Source organism: Falco punctatus (assembly GCF_963210335.1).
Source record: "Falco punctatus genome assembly, chromosome: Z".
Lineage (NCBI taxonomy): Eukaryota > Metazoa > Chordata > Aves > Falconiformes > Falconidae > Falco > Falco punctatus.
Window position 1 is genome coordinate 597,065 of NC_137586.1, and position 16,882 is coordinate 613,946.

General features: G+C 39.3%; 1 protein-coding gene across 1 annotated transcript in view; it reads left to right on the forward strand.

Annotated features, from left to right (window-relative positions):
- The window catches only part of ATP8B1 (ATPase phospholipid transporting 8B1), a 75,184-nt gene that overhangs the window by 47,482 nt on the left and 10,820 nt on the right, over nucleotides 1-16,882 (forward strand). The window contains exons 2-18 of the mRNA XM_080371783.1: nucleotides 678-870; nucleotides 4,366-4,463; nucleotides 5,612-5,725; nucleotides 6,264-6,362; nucleotides 6,468-6,529; nucleotides 6,966-7,038; nucleotides 7,132-7,202; nucleotides 8,417-8,499; nucleotides 9,961-10,119; nucleotides 10,301-10,389; nucleotides 11,152-11,342; nucleotides 12,247-12,455; nucleotides 13,315-13,358; nucleotides 13,505-13,661; nucleotides 14,843-15,031; nucleotides 15,778-15,890; nucleotides 16,378-16,542. Coding sequence (XP_080227909.1) covers nucleotides 690-870; nucleotides 4,366-4,463; nucleotides 5,612-5,725; nucleotides 6,264-6,362; nucleotides 6,468-6,529; nucleotides 6,966-7,038; nucleotides 7,132-7,202; nucleotides 8,417-8,499; nucleotides 9,961-10,119; nucleotides 10,301-10,389; nucleotides 11,152-11,342; nucleotides 12,247-12,455; nucleotides 13,315-13,358; nucleotides 13,505-13,661; nucleotides 14,843-15,031; nucleotides 15,778-15,890; nucleotides 16,378-16,542 — 2,097 coding nt within the window. The 5' untranslated portion in view covers nucleotides 678-689. The remainder of the gene's footprint in view (nucleotides 1-677; nucleotides 871-4,365; nucleotides 4,464-5,611; nucleotides 5,726-6,263; nucleotides 6,363-6,467; nucleotides 6,530-6,965; nucleotides 7,039-7,131; nucleotides 7,203-8,416; nucleotides 8,500-9,960; nucleotides 10,120-10,300; nucleotides 10,390-11,151; nucleotides 11,343-12,246; nucleotides 12,456-13,314; nucleotides 13,359-13,504; nucleotides 13,662-14,842; nucleotides 15,032-15,777; nucleotides 15,891-16,377; nucleotides 16,543-16,882) is intronic.

A 16,882-nucleotide genomic window follows, 5' to 3' on the forward strand; every position in this document is an offset into this window, starting at 1 on the left:
GTTAGGGAACACATGCACTTTCTGAAAAGCTTCAGGCAGAGGTATGCACATACACATCAGCTTCAACTGACCGGTCTTGTGTGTTGAACCACAAATTAGTTATAAACTCCCTCGCGTATTTGAACACCAAGATGTGGGATCTTGCAATGGTGAACACTGATGTTTGGCCTGTGGGGAGGTGAGGGGAAGCAAGGGCTGATTTGTGTGAGACTGGGCAGACCAGGATGGAGAACCAACTGTGTGACCTGAACCCTTGACAGCATGACCCATGCTGGCCCAGGGCTGGGTGCCTGGTTCCTTGCCCCAGCGTGGCCAAGCAGGACTCCAGGTCCTGTGGCTCTGCAGGGGATGATGTAATGAGCAGTAGGAGGCAAATGTTTGTGGGCTCCCCAGTTCCTACATCCCGCTCAAGGTGTCCTCTATCACAAGTGCAGGGCGTTCCTTAGTCTTTTGTGTGAGCATGTGTAATTACATATGGCAGAATGGTAATGAAGGACTTGCTGTGAAAATAACTGCCTCATGACTTGGGTCTGTGCTTGAAAACTGAGCCTGTGCTCTGCGCTGTTCAAAGGAAACTGGTTTCAAATGTGGGTTTTGGTGACCAGCATCAACAGAGATGTGGTTTCCAGCACTTGCTACATTAACTCCTTTCCCTAATTTTTATAAAATGGTCATAGGGTGCTAGCAGCATGAGCTCAGAAAGGGATTCGGAGACCACCTTTGATGAGGATTCCCAGCCTAATGATGAGGATATGCCATACAGTGATGATGAAACTGAGGATGAATTGCAGAGTCAGCAGCCTCCGGTTGAACCAGGACAAAACCAAATCAACAGAGACACTGAGGAGAGCCAAGAACAATTGAAAAAAGGTAAAGTTATGACAGAAATATGATTTGGGTAGCAAATGGTCCTGAATACAGAGGCTGAGCTACACATGGATCAGTTTGACTTTCGCGCTTATTTGTTAGGTAGGATTTGGAATGGCTTGTCTGAATCTGTGGAGGAGTAATTGATGGCAATTCAATTTAACAAATGTCAGAATGAAAATCAGCGTCATTCCAGTCTGTAACCAGAGTTCTGTGCCACTGTTTATTGTATAAAGCTGATGATCTGCACAGTGACCTTGCCACAATTAAGGCAGTCCCTAGATGTATGTAGCCTGTGGCCTGAGAACTGCTCAAACAAAAATTCAGATGCTTGTCTTCCCCATCATCTGGAAACTTGAACCAGCATAAACCAATTTGTTGTGTTTTAGTCAGTTGGTTTGCTTCAAGTCTTGCACAGATGAGATTATGGCTTCAATGCTAATTTTGTAGCCTCATGATTTTATTTATTTGCAGTGGTTTCAAAATCACAAAAAGGTGAGTAGGAGGAGTTCAAAGAAACACAAGTGCAGTCTGTGCTGCTGCCAGCATAGAAATGTAAATGGGAGGAACCTTTCTGTCATGTTTTAGACATACCTATCCTTAACCTCTTTCCAAGGAAAGTATGTAACTCCCCTAAATACCCCTTTTTTCAGTGTTGCAGTGCGAGTACTTTTTATTTAACCAAGGCCTGTTTAATACATATAGATTTCTTCCTGTTTGTGTACCAATAGGGAACAGTTGATCACATCCCATTTTATAACCACCTATTACATGTTTTCATTTTATAACCACCTATTATGTGTTTAGTTTTGAGGGGTTTTTACGATGACTGAGGTATAATAGTCTATAGAATAAATACATCATCCATCATATTTTTGTGAGTTCTCATCATGACCATTGCTTGACTCCCCTCCCTTTTTTTTGTTAATGTCTTTTCCTCCAGATACTTTATTTTGTAGATGTGGTACACAAGCAACCACAGGTTTGCTTTGTGGCCTAGTGTAAGCACAAGAGGGGAAAAAAAAAAAAAACAACAACCACAACCCCCCCCCAGGACCTCCTACACCTTCAGTTTCGTTTCTGAAGTGTACTGTGCCTTTTCCTTTATTCTGGTGAATTGGCAAGAATCTGAAATCAGAGAGATGAGTTTTGATTCTGCCTGCCAAAGGGCTCATAGCTCCTGCTGGTTCAGTGTAATCACAAGGTTCCACTGTCTGTACAGTTAATGTTACCCGAGTTACTATCCAAAATACGGACTAGAGCTATGGATATGGCAGAGTTCCTTTGAATGCTGAGCTAGGGCAAAAGCTTTAAGAGGAGGTAGGACGCGTTACTATGCAGGCTTGGTAGGCCAGTATTCTTAACCAGAGAGCTTGTAAGCAATTGACAAACTTTGTCAATTTTTTTTAAATCTCTTTAGACCCTTTGGGGTTGGTTGGTTTGTTTGTTTAAATCCTTTTTGCCTGCTTTTTCTGGTTAGTAGATCATTTCCTGGCATGAGTTGCGGAACTTGTAGAATCTGTTGATTGGTTCAGTAGCTAATTATATTCAGGTAGTGCTGGAACAGTGTCATCCTTTTTACTTCTTACTTTTTTCCCTCGACAAAGATCGTTTTCCCTTTATGTTCCTTTATAAATGATGAATTACTGATGCAGCTTCCCAAATATTAGGTATATTAATATGACTTCTAAGCAATTTAAAGTGGTTTCAGGTAGTTTCCTTCACACAGGTTTTATTTAAGACCTAATTTGCCGATTTTCCATCTGGGATGCTAAGGTTTTATCAACACTGCAATGTCTTTTGGGTGTGGTGAAGAAATGCTCTCCTAGACATGTTTACAATTTTCTTCAGTCCTGTCATTTTGGTAAAATTTAATAACTTTCTCAATTGATGCACTTCAGTAATGTTTATCTTCTTGTAAACTGAAACCTGGTCCTCCAGTATTTTTTTGTTTTAAATTTAATGTAAGGCAACTAAAACACTGTGACTCGCAGCACACCTATGTAAGCTCTGGCCAGGATGCACAATGTATCTTCATCACCTGCTGTATGCTTTCATTTATGCAATCTTAAATACAAGTGCTACAGCAAGATAAATATTTCTCTATTATCTTGTCAGCTTCCAACCTATGTGCTGGAAATGAAAGTTGTACAGTCACAGTAAAAATCCCAGATACGTCAAACGAGAACTTGTTTTATGTGTTGGGGGGGGGGGAGGGGGGGGGTAAGGCTTTGTGCCTGGATGTGCATTTTTAAGTCTTAGTCAGCCTTACCAGACATGACTACGTTACAGCTGGCCCTTACAGCTCCTTCACAGCTGCTTCCCTGGCAGTGGCTGCCAGTCCCATGCCATGCCTCTGCCTCTGGGAGTTTCACACCATCCATGCTCTGTAGTGCTGGATGCACTTAGGTCATGGGAATCCCACAAAACCAAAAAAAGTGCCTATTAAGGACAATTAATGTGGGCTGGAGAAAAGGGGGAGATACTTGGCTGGTGAGTCTGGAAAGCTGAGTTTCAAAATACTGTCTGCCTCCTCCTTCGCAGGCAGGCAAAGGCTCCTGTGAGTCGGCTTAGAAATGAATGAGTTCACCAGGGAATCTCTTTGATGTGGGCAGGGCCTGAACTTGTGGGTGTGGGTAGCAGGATTAATAGGGCTGTCTGTGATGCAGATTTAGGGGCTGGAAAGGGATTTGAAGGATTTGGAGGGAAAAAGGTAGTCTGTGAAAGAGGGGGCAGGGAAGATAACTTGACAGCAGAAGTCACTCTAGGAGTAAATAGTGGCTGGCCAAAAGCTACCTATATCCTACAAAAGTATAGACCCTAGGCAGACTTCATAGGACTTAGATTAACGATAGGGACCTGAAGGCAGAGGTGGTGGTTTGTTAGCACTTCTGGTCCAAAACTTCAGAAGGCTGTTGCAGACATCACTCGTTTAGCTTTTGTTAAGTTTTACTGCAAAATGCAATTCATGTTCCTGAGTTTTCAAGCAATCCAACAAAATGGATGGATGAAGAAATAAAATGAGCACTTCAGATCTTCACCTTTTTTGCGGTTGTAAATGAAAACCATTGCACATTATGGTTATATGAAATAATTGTTTTTGAAAGTTGAGTGGACCTTTTCATTTCTGGAAACCCTGTTTTGAGTGCTTAGCACTTCACAGTTATAACAAAAGTAAACCAAAATAAGGGAAAGAAGGGAATGTAGCATAAAAAAATGTTACCCTAATAGGTTTTCAGTTTCTCATAGAACTTGAAAATTGTTAATCAACACTCCTTCCTACCTCAGATTATATTTTAATTGTTAATAAATACAAATAGTGTGGAAACTTCTTGAAAACTTTTTTTTAGACTGTGTACTGAAAAGCAGGTACCAGTCTTGTTGCAGCTGAAAGTATCTTTAAAAGATGGCATTTGAGAGAGAACCTGAAACTCGCAGATTTGTTCGCTGGTGTCTGTAACAATCAGGTATTGACCCATTTTGCCTTGTCTCTTCCAGACTGCAGCTGGCAAGTTAAAGCGAATGATCAATACTTTTGCGAACAGCCCCAGTTTAAGAGAACTGTATTTCTGTGCTTCAAAAAAAGCAAATATGCAGTAAGTTTTCTTTATCTCAATTCTGTGCTAATAGTACTTGTTGGGGTGAATACTTTCCTAATCTCAGTAAGACCTTTCGAACCACTGGTGATTAGTATAAAAGCCACAATTAACGCTTCCTTAGGATTTCCCACAAAGGTGGGGAAGTAGAACTGAATGGGAAGTATCAAGAGGCTTGTTTAAGACGAGATAGAGAATTAGAAGCCAAGTGCCCTCAGTCCGAAATCCGAGATTTATTTGCTCAACTGTGGCTGTTGCAAACACCAGCACAGGTGTCATCTTTCATATAACAAGTCTCAGTGTAGTATTAAGCAATATCCTGATTAAGCTAAACTGTGACACTTAAAAATATATGTTTGGAATGTCTATTCTTTTAAACAGTGTCATTCTAAATCCACCCTTTTCAAAGTAAATAAAGCTGTATGTGCTTGTATGTCGTACTGGTTGTGAGTGACAGAGGCTTGGCCTGTGGGGTGACATGTGGGCTGTCCAGCTTTACCTGTGGTGCATTGGCTCGTGTGGTTCTCTTGTACCTACTGAGATACCTGCCTTGCAGACCTGAGGTAGTTTGGATTGTCTCATGCATGACTATGAACATTTAATAGTAAAACTTCTACAACTGGAGCTATTCAAATGGAACGTAGGGACTAGCACTCACGAGAGTTAACCTTCCTGAATCTGATGTTGTCCCTTCTGAATAAGTCTAATTAACAGTCCTTGGTGTCTGGATTCATTATTTGTAGTTTTTGCCCGAGACCAATTATATCACTAATAGTGGCATCATGTATTTAGCAAATTATGTCAAAAGGCATTACAGAGAAGATTGCCCAGGCAGAGGAGGGCACTGCCCTTTCCTCCCCTTCCCTGTGCTTATCTGGCAGTGCCACATGCCCTGTTTCCGTTAACCCAGGGAGAGGCTGTAATCTTTCCACACTGTGACTGTGCAGTGCCCTGTAGTCCTTGGTGTAGCTAAAGCTTCATTGTGAGATGCCTTTTGGGGTATGTTAACGTCAGTGAAACAGACCTTTTATGCCTTGTTTCATTAAGATCGTGACCCAAGTAAAATGCTTTACTTAAAAATACAAATTGTACATTTGTAATGTAAGAATAATCTGCTGTTGTGAATGACGCTTGGCTTTCTTCAACAGGGAAACGCAATTAAAACATACAAGTACAACCCTGTCACTTTTTTACCAATGAATCTGTTTGAACAGTTTAAAAGAGCAGCCAACTTCTATTTCCTTGTTCTTCTCATTTTGCAGGTAAGAAAGACAGAGCAAATACTAACTGTGAAGTTAACTGGAGGTGCTGATCTACAGAGCTGAATAATGCTTAATGACACAATTCAGTGCTGTTTCTATCAGGAAACTGCAGGGTACTTTGTATGGGGCTGTATCACAAGTAGTACAGAAACTACGCACATTTTAAAAGAAGTCTGGAACAGCCTACCCTAGCTTTGTATTGGCTAGGATGAGCTAGTTACAAAGTTCACAGATTTTGTGGGGAAAGTATGTTTCTTTTAGTCTGTAAAACACCATGACCTTAAGTTCCACTCATGAATCAGAAACACCCAACAGAAAATATGAGCAACCAGAGTTGTTAAAGAGTAGCCAATATTGAAACAGGGCAGCACGGTCGAACTCTCTTTGGAGAGTTTTGTTCGTCTTCACAACTTGACTTAAAATTCCTTCTGATGTGTTAGGTTTCTTTCTTATGTTATAGTCAGATCACTATTAAATGACTCTGGATTGAGCTGGATTGGTAATCCTGTACTGAATGATTTTTATTTGTCTTTTGCAGTCAATTCCCCAAATAACTACCCTGTCATGGTATACAACATTGGTGCCCTTACTCTTGGTGCTGGGAATAACTGCAGTCAAAGACCTAGTGGATGACATTGTAAGAAACATGTTTTGTTGATATGAACAGCAAAAGAAAACAGTGTAGTTAATTTCTTTAATTGTGATACACAGTAGGGAGTACATTCTCTACTCCGCTTTTCAGGCTCGTCACAGGATGGACAACGAGGTTAATAATAGGACATGCGAAGTCATCAGAGAGGGAAGGTTTGTACTGTTCCCTCCTTAACTTTGGAAGTAGTGTTTGTTGCCTTGTTACTAAGCTTCATCCTAGATCTTAAAACATAGATGACAGGGAAAGTTCAGCTGTTTGTTCTCTACATCTGTGTGAAAACATACTTGAAAATGGAAGAGAATTGCCCAAAGGAGTAATTTAAACTTAATTCTGTGGCTCTAAATCTGTGCTAAGAGCATCTCCTTTGGAAAGGACAGAAATGCATATATAGGTGAAGAGGGAAGAGAAGAGGTAGGCTGACTTCTAAATTATAGACCCTCAACTAAACTGCAGTTTCCATAAAGAAAAAACACACCTTGCCAAAGATGTAAGGTTTTTGTACTAAGAAATGATCAATATTTCAAGGTTTATAGAGTACATAGTGTTCTAGATTGAAGAGTAATAATTATTAAACTATCTTGATATTAGGTTCAAAAACACAAAGTGGAAAGACATTAAAGTTGGTGATATCATTCGTCTGAAGAAAAATACTTTCGTTCCTGTAAGTGCTTTAGACATACTTGTTTTCTGTTTCTATAGTTCTCTACGAATCTTGACTTGGATTTATTTGATGCTTATTTATTTGTTTTTCCAGGCTGATATTTTGCTGCTCTCCAGCTCAGAACCAAACAGTCTCTGCTACGTAGAGACAGCTGAACTAGATGGGTAAGGTTCTGTTTTAGTAGATTTCATAGATTTAATTTTGGCTTACTTGTAAAAGAGGAAGAAGTGTGTATTTCAGACTCCGCTTGTCACTTGTTAAGCCACAACTGGAAAACTGTGTCCTGTTTTTGATCCTCACACTTCAAGGATCATGAAAGATTGGTGAGGGTCCACTGGAGTGCCGAAAAGATATTTGAAGTGTTGGAGAACATGACATATGAAGAAAGGGTGAAGGACTTGGATTTATTCAGCCTGGAGAAGAGAAGGGTGGTTTAATCATTGTTTCGATACCTCAAAGATAGTTACAGAGAAGATACTCTCTTCACAAGGATGCGCGTTGACAGGAGAAGCAGCAAAGGATATAAGTTGCTTCAGAGGAAATTCTATCTGCATTCAGGCATAACTGTTCTGGTAGTGGATAATTCTGACCATTGGAATAGGTTATGCAGAGAAGTGGTGGAATTTCTCACACTGGAAACAGTCAAAGCTTTGCTTGACAGGGCCTTGGATAACCTCATCTAAGGTCCAGCTTCCAACAGGAGGTTGGGCTATTGATTACCAGAGGTCTCTTCCAACCGAGTGGCAAAACAAAAATACATACTTTTCTGCAAAAGGTTTTCATAAAAACTGCTTAGATAATGTAAATCTTACTGTCTCTGTAACGTTTGCTTTGTAAATGTTGTTTTAGTTGATGTTGTCAGGAAAGCTAGTGTGGAATTCTTTTAGAAAAGTCCATAATGATATGGACTTCACCTAATGAGGTGAAATACTGATTTTTCTGAATGAACAGTGTATTCCTCACTCAACCTTTAGTAATCTTAAAAAGATAACTTATAACATCATGCAAAACAAGGATCTGTTTATGTTGTGAAAGGTTTGATCTCTTATCGGAGCTTTTAACAGCTATCTGATATTAAATACTGCTTTCAAATAACCATTACTTCAAACTTGATTGTTGCATTAGTAAAAAATGATTGTGAGAAGCTTCATTTACTTACAGAGAGCAAAGGTAAAGGGGTAAGATTTCATTTGTGAAGAAAAGCAACCAGTGTAAGAACTAGTCATATGTTTCGTGAATGCTTCTTATGGCTTTGCCATTGCTTCAAAGCAAGGGGTTGGTACCTGTGGCATATTGACTTGCTTAAATTAATTTTGTTCAGACTTCTTTCCTGCATCCATGTTTTTGATAAAATGACTTTTTTATCCTTTCTTGTTAGTGAGACTAACTTAAAATTCAAAATGGCACTTGAAGTAACACACAGATATCTTCAAGAAGAAAGTGCGATGGCAGACTTTAATGGTTTGTACAGTTACATTCTTACAACTATTCCAGTGTTGCTCCAACAGTTTCAATGAAAGTAGATAAAACGTGGGTGGGGATGGAAGCATTGCCAATGGTGGTTGTCATTCTGGAGTTAGTGGTTGCCTGGCTTTTGTCATAAGACAGCATCAGCAAGCTGCATGAGGAAATTGTGCTGTGGAACAAAATATAGTCTGTCTGAAAATGAGATTTTTGCCATGAATGAGCTATGGCACACTGAGTAGAGAGGATGGGGCCCTTTATTAGTGTTTGCCTGCCTGTTTTCTTTGGAAAAAAAGGAAGTTTGCTGTTGGTTTTGCATCTGGAAATTATCTTCTGTTGTCCTTTTCACATTTATCGTTATGATGTAGCCACTTTCTGTGTGTGTTGTGGAAGCTTGAAGGGCAGGCAATCCTTTGTTTTACTGAGATCTGATGCAAAGTTTTATCTCAAGCTGGATTTTTTAGCCACTCTAAAATTGCAAATGCTTTAAAATAAAAAAAAAAAAAAAAGACAAAAGACTTAAACCAGCATGACGTGGAGAAGTAAGCAAGTAGGGACTGTTATTCCTGGTTTCCTCCAGTATAAGAGCTGAGGAGCACAAAGTGAAATGAGCAGCTGACATATTCAAAATAAACAGAAGGGAGATGCTTTTTGCACAATAGTCGTTAAGTTAAAATTCAGAGTTTGGCCTGAAACTGCCACTCTGTGCTCCTTGTAGCAGTCGGCAGTTATGCTGATGTTTATGTTTATTTGTTTTATTTCTGAATCAAGAGTTTTCGTAATGGTAAGAGCAGCATGAACCAAAGTTCTAGGATGAGCTCAGTTTGGGGGATGGAAATGCAAATATATATGAACAAGTCACCAGTTGTAAAGTAGGCAGTGGGAATAGGGCAAGTCCTAAGAGTGGCAGTAAAACGTCACTTTTCAGCCATACTATTCAAGTATTTGGGTGGCGTAGCAATGTGTGGTGGCAACATGTATCTGTAGCAATGCATTGCATGAGGGTTGTCTTCCCCTCGTTGGATTGTTGCTAGTTAGTCTTCAATGGCAAAATTAACTGAATGCCATGTTTGTGCTAGAGTGTAAGATCCAGAGAGATGCTTGCTTTTGTATGCAGGCCTTTGTTGAAACTTGAAAAATGTTAAAATTAAGGGTGAACAAAAAGTTCTCCCTTTGACAGTAAATGCTGTGTGTTCTGGTCTTGGTGCAGAAGTGAATCCTTTCTGCTATTTCAATCTGGAAAGCAAAATACCACCCTAAAATACCATATTTAAAATACCAGCAGTACAGCACTGAATATTCATACACGCTAAATTTCAAAGGAATTGTTCATTCAGAACATTCATTTTCTCAAAAAAACCCAAATCTCATGAAGTAAAACTGCTTCTCTGGTGGATACAAATCAATGTGTTTTTATTTAACTATTGTATATTAAATGTATTCTTCAAACTTTTTTAGGTCTGATTGAATGTGAAGAACCTAATAACCGACTGGATAAGTTTGCAGGAACATTATACTGGAGAAACACGACTTATTCACTGGATGCTGATAAGATTTTGTTACGTGGATGTAAAATCAGGAATACAGACTTCTGCCATGGAGTGGTCATATTTGCAGGTATTTATGAATTTAATGTGTGCAGTATTTACTAACTAAAAGCATGCCATATAGAGTGAAATTACATCTTTATCTTATAACCATTGACTGTGTTTGATATCCCAGTTTTGTAAAATAGTAATGCTAGCACTTGTTTGCATATTGCATCTTTCCTTTTTTTTTTTCTTTTCTTTATATTTAGGTGCGGATACAAAAATAATGAAAAATAGTGGAAAGACGAGATTTAAAAGGACAAAAATTGACTCCCTTATGAATTACATGGTTTATACTGTAAGCCTTTTTGTTTACAAATCAGATGTTTGAGCTCATTTTTAAGTGACTAGGGTGAATGCAAATTTAGGAAAGTTTTTTTTCTTTTTGGTGTAATAAGTATGTTTCCACTGTGTTTTGACGCTGATGAGCTGAGATGAAGTAGGAGGAAATCTAAAAACGTGCCTTGCTGTTGGCGGAATCTGTGACCCTAAACTGCAGGTGTTAGAGCAGCCTATATGATGCAGAGAAGTGCTTCAGAACCAGTGTTGCAGGTGCTTCTGCTTGTCTGCACTGAACTGTTGGACAGAGACCTGAGGACCCAGGTCCTGGTCCAGAGGTCTGTGCAGCCTGAAAAGTTCAACACCTGTGGGTTTTGTCCTTGATCAGCACCCATGGGGCATGTGCATGAGAGTACCCACTTCCTACCACCTGCACTCTGCTAAGTGTGATTCCCTGGGATGGGGAAAGAGGAGAGAGGAGCTGGCTTGTTGTCAGGTAGAGCCACATGTCTCGGTATGACTGTGGTTCTGCCTCTGCTCTGAGCATATGCGTGTGCCCCATTTACTGCCTTCTGAAATAAACATAAAAACATGATGACGATACTTGGAGAATAGACTCAACTTAGAACCCGGATAATCTGAAGAGACTATTTTGTGGGAAAGGTTTGCTCCCCCTTCTTTTTGTTTACAAATAGATGTAATACTCCATTTTAAAGATGGGGGGTTGGGATTTAAGTCAAGCAAATGTTTCTGAAGTGTCATGGGCCCCTCTCTGCTGTAGATCTTTATCGTCCTCATCCTGCTGTCGGCTGGCCTTGCGATTGGACACACTTACTGGGAGCAGCAGATCGGCAACTTGTCTTGGTACCTCTATGACGCGCAAGACTTCAGTCCGCCGTATCGTGGCTTCCTTAACTTTTGGGGATATATCATTGTTCTGAACACGATGGTTCCCATTTCCCTCTATGTGAGGTAGGTAAATGCCTTGGCCTTTAAAGCTGAACTGGTGGTAGGGTTGAATTACTTCACTTACAGGTTAATGGTGAATGGACTTAATTTCCCATTGGTGGTAACAAGTGCAGCTCCACGTTGGATGGGAAAGCATATTAATTCTCTGTCTTATTGAAAAGACATTGGATAAGCTCATCTTTGCTGATATTTTACAAGAAGGTGATTTGCTTTTAATATAAAGTCATAACTCAAGGATCTTTGACTCAGAATGTAAAGATATCAAGCTTTTTTATAGTATTAAGCCTATCTGTTCTATACTTTGACTAAGGAAAAAATTCCGCCAAGCAATGATCTCTGACAAAATTGGAGACTTGATCCTGCTGGTATTTAACTTCTCAGCCTAGTTCTGCAGTCACAGTGCATGAAAGAAACTACTTGGGGAAAAAGAATTAAAATGGAAAAAACATATTTTTCAGACTTAGTTCTCAAAAGAGAGACCTTACTGCTCTATGAGGTATGAATAATTTTGCCTCTGACAAACCTGTCTGTAGCATATTTGAAGTCCTACAACCTCCTACCTGCTCTTCTCCAAATTTTACTTAAAATGCTATTCCCAAGTGGGATTTCTATGTCTTACAGGACCAGCACCATGGATACCTTTTGCTTGATAAGGACATAGAGGCTGTTGCCCTGTTACCACAGTGTTGTTGAAGCTGTAGTCCAACATCAGTTTGAGTGGCCTGCATAGAGGTTATGGTGCTTTGTAATGTGCTGATAAATGTAATTGTTTTGCCTTAAGTGCCTGGGCTATCTGAGCAATTTGAGTCCCTGAAAACAGTCAGAGTCCCCTGGATCTGATAATGTGTCATCATTTTGAAATTTGAGATGCAGTTGGGAGTGAGAAAATTCATTTCATTTCATGTAGCGTTGAAGTGATTCGCTTGGGCCAAAGCTATTTTATAAACTGGGACCTGCAAATGTATTACCCTGAGAAGGACACAGCTGCGAAGGCCAGAACCACCACGCTGAATGAGCAGCTGGGGCAGATCCACTACATCTTCTCTGATAAGACAGGAACGCTTACACAGAACATCATGACGTTTAAAAAATGTTGCATAAACGGACAAAGATACGGTAAGTTTGTGCCACGCCACTGCACCCTGTAGCAAAAAAATGTGTCTAGCATAGGAACTCTGATTTGTGCCTGGAGCACAGAGGGAAGTCCCTGCAAGTCCCTGTGTAACCCAGTTGGCAGCATCTGGCCAGTCTACACAAATGAGTAGGAATTTGAATGCTTGTTTGAAATTGGGTGCATATGAGTCATCTTTGTTTCAGCTGAAATTCCACAATTTAGTCCAGGTATTGAGTAAAGTTCCAGTAAAATTGAATTGTTACGGTTTCCCACCCTTTTCCCATTTGAAAAGTGGAAAATGATGGATTTAAGTAGAAACTTTGCATCAGAAAAGTCAGAAATTAGTTATATGCAGAATGCTTTACTTTTGGTAGAAACGCTTCAGGGACAAAATTAATCTGGAAACAAATAAGAGAATGCAGTAAGAGCAGGAGTTTTTAGTGTTAGTTACTTCAATTTTCAATCTTTTCTGGATTTCAATGTTTAGAATATGCAGCATGTGTGCTTCAAAACTATTGTCTGGTTGGTTCAAATGGCAAAGAACACATTGTGCTAATGCCATGTGCTTTTGAAACATCTTACCTCTGCAGAGAGGGGAGGAATTTCTGACAGTGAAAGCTGTGTTAAGCCAGCATGGATAGTTTGTGACAATTTTACCGCATCTTTTTTTTTTCTGTATGTTTGCTTTGGTGTTAGTAGTATATAAAGGTACATTGGCTGTGAAAGATTTTTTTATTTTTTTTTTAAATTCTGAGCTATTCTAGTGTGGTAGGTATTCTATATATTTTTTACTTTGTGAATGACTTTGGTAATTTTGTTGTTCTGTCCTGTGCCTTCTAACTGATGGTGCTTGCATTGCAGGAGTCTGCCGGGATGGAGCAGGGCAGCTTCAGAGCCACCCAGAGGTAGGTTGGTCTGATCTGGTGCTGAAGCCCCTGTGGCCTGTAGAACATGGAACGTTCCGTTGCCAAAGTACGAAGAGATGCAAGTAGGCGCAAAGTAATTGCACGTGACATAACTCAAACTCTCCCTTCTTCTGTTGTCTAAGCAGCAAGTGGATTTCAGCTGGAACAAGTATGCAGATGGAAAGTTCTCATTCTATGATCACTATCTGATAGAGCAAATAAAATCTGGGAAGGAGCCAGAAATTCATAAGTTCTTTTTTCTGCTTGCCATTTGTCACACAGTCATGGTTGATGCTTCTGATGGTGAGTGTATATATATATATTGGGGTTTTTTCACTTGTGTTAGGGGAAACAGTCACTCAAATCCGGTTGCACAAGGGAGAGATCCAAAACTAATGCTGGTCCCATAAGTGAGGAGTGTTAGGCTGCTCTTTTAAATTAAATGAAAGCAGGAGTCAGTGCTACTCCCTGTGCTCAATTTATCTGACCCTTTATGGAAGGAGGACTGTCTTTATAACAGTTACAGTTGTGGCAAATGCTCATCTTAAATAACAGCAGATTTAAAAAAGCAGGGGAACAGTTCATACAGAGGTCTTGTGTTTTCATGTAATGGGTCCTCTCTCTTCAAATAAATCTTTAAAATCTCAAAAGCATAAACCTCAAGGGAAATCATAATGACACTAGCATAGTCTGTGGTTCCACATACATATGTGAAAGTACAAATACATTTGGAAACTTATTTCCAGTGTGGAAAAACGAATGTTTTCAGCATGAGGGTTTCATGCTCTTACACAGTGACTCACAGCCCCATAGACTTACACAAATCATGTATGTCTGTCCTAAGATTTGGACATATTTGGCAGCAAATAAGCAAAAGGAATAGCAAAAAAAGTGACAGAAACTAAATTTAGAGGTGAACAGCTATTGAATGTAAAAAATAAAGTTGGAAGATTTAGTTAAAACATTGAAGAGTAATACTGCTTTACTCCCATCTTTGCAAGAGCTCTCTGAAACCAGCAGTCTCCTGTCCTTACTTGTTCTTCCAACTAATGTTTTTGGGGCTGTTTCCACTACAGTGTATTGGTGTCTGTGGCCGAGGATTTGTGTTTCGGAGCTTCCTTTGAAAATGCTTAAGTGAATGTATTGAGAAATTAAGATATTTAAGCTAGACTTGTTTTGATACAGAAGAAGTTACAGCTTTTGCTTTTATACCTGGAAAGAAGAAGGTTGAGTGGTTTATCCCATTTTGAAAGTACATGTCATAAAAGCAGGGTGGGGGGATCCCTAGTCCCTCTCCTCTGTGTGCGCTGCTGTTGGGTGTTGCAGCAGTATATTAGATCCCACTTCAGAAAGGGAAAGGACTTTGCTTGTCCAGCGCTCGGTTTCTCTAAAGAATGGGTGTGAATTTTGTAGCTGTGGTGTCCAAGTGCCCCTGTAACACTCAAGTATATCCTGGCTTTCTCTTCACTGTTTCAATGATACAGGTCAGCTCAATTACCAAGCAGCTTCCCCAGATGAAGGGGCCCTGGTTATTGCAGCCAGAAACTTTGGCTATGTTTTTCTGTCACGAACACAAAATACTATCACTATAAGTGAAATGGGGATTGAAAGAACTTATGATGTCCTTGCAATCTTGGATTTCAACAGTGATAGAAAACGGATGTCTGTTATTGGTAAGCTGATTACGACCAGCCTTTATAGAAAAGGTCACTTGTATTCCGTAGGTGAAAATGTACGTGCAAGGGGAGTTGAAGTCAAGAATTAAAGCTGTGTTAACACACCATCCTGTGACAGATTTAATCCACATAGCTCTGGATAGCAAAAGAGAGGCTTTGTAATTAGGTGTAAATGTGTCCGCTAGACAGTCCTGGTGTTCACATGTGGCCTCTGCTGAAGACAATCTTAGGTCCCTTTAGTAGAAGCTTGAAGAAATGCTACAAAGATGATTTATTCCCCTTTTGCCAGAGAGAGAGAATGAGCTGCATGTTCCTCTAGCTATTGGAATACTAGATATGCAGGTTGAGGTATAAATAGCTCTTTTGTTTTGATTTTAACTATCTTTAAAGAAGTCAGTCCTGAAACAGTTAGAGATCTGTTTTTAAGGCTATAATTACAGTGCGTCTTACCTCTAGCATATGCTCTGCCCAGGTCCTATGGGCAAGTGAGATGTTAATAGTAGATGAACCATTATCAAAAATTTAATCCTTGGGAATTTAAAAATCCCCTCCTCTCATGAAAGAGAAGAAGAAATGCACTTGTCAACCAAGTTACTTAATTGAATGGTATTGGATGTGATGAAGAAGAAACGTGGTCTTGTAGCTTTGGTACTTAGCAGCAGACTGAAAAATCTAATATGAAACTATTCCTTAATTCAAATGTACTCTAACATTTGTCCCACTTCTCATATTTTACTCCACAGTAAGGGAATCAGGTGGAAATATCAGGCTGTATTGTAAAGGGGCTGATACAGTAATTTATGAACGGTTGCACCCAAGGAATCTAAAGAGAGAAGCCACAGAAGAAGCACTAGATGTACGTTTGTATTTCATATGAATTTAAAAAATTAAAAATAGTTTATTTCTGACTATAGATTTATTAGTTTCCTTTTCCTAAGCTATTTAAACAATTGCAGACTATAATTGGTTCTACAAGTTATCCCAAACCTGAGAAATAATCAAAGTAATGTAAGTTTTCATGCATGTTCTTAAAAATGCATTCATGTCTTCCCATGAGAAGTGAACTTAAATTTTGTCTACATGCTTTTTTTTGTAGTTAACAGTATTCTGGGTCACTACACCCTGTTCTGTTTGTCATCTCTTCAGTCTTTCAGTTCAGACTGCCTTGTCAGCTATAATTTAATTTTTGGCATTTCTGAAATGCCCAGGACTAATTGTGCAGTCAGATTTGTTTTATCAGACTTACCAAATGCTTATGATCTTAACTCTTAGATTTGGATTGCAAATTGAGAGTTCTGTTTTGTGGATATGTTTTATTTTTTTTAATTATTATTATTTTTCAGATTTTTGCAAATGAAACTCTTAGGACACTCTGCGTGTGCTACAGAGACATTAGTCATGATGAATTTGAAGCTTGGAATAAAAAATTTATGGAGGCCAGTGTAGCTACAACTCATCGTGATGAAGCTCTGGACAAAGTATATGAGGAAATAGAAAAAAACTTAACTGTAAGTCAAGCTTTACATTTTTAGTGTAGTTTTGTTCTCATACAGAAAGAAACAGATCTTTTTGGAAATAAATTATCCTTGTTAATTAGGACATTTTGACTTAGACCTTTTCGGTATTTTATTTGCTTTAGAGCCATACTAAATTTAAGAGTTTAACAAAATGAAGGGAAATGTATTTTTGTATGTGCATTTCAGTGTGGTTGCTTCTGTGTGCAAGCATTTGTCTACTGAATTTGTAGCTTGAGTACCTTGTCTTGAAGGCCTGTCCAGAACAGTTTCATCCTCTACTGAAAATGAATCAGTTTTCTACACATGTTTATCCTACTAAATGCCTGTATTT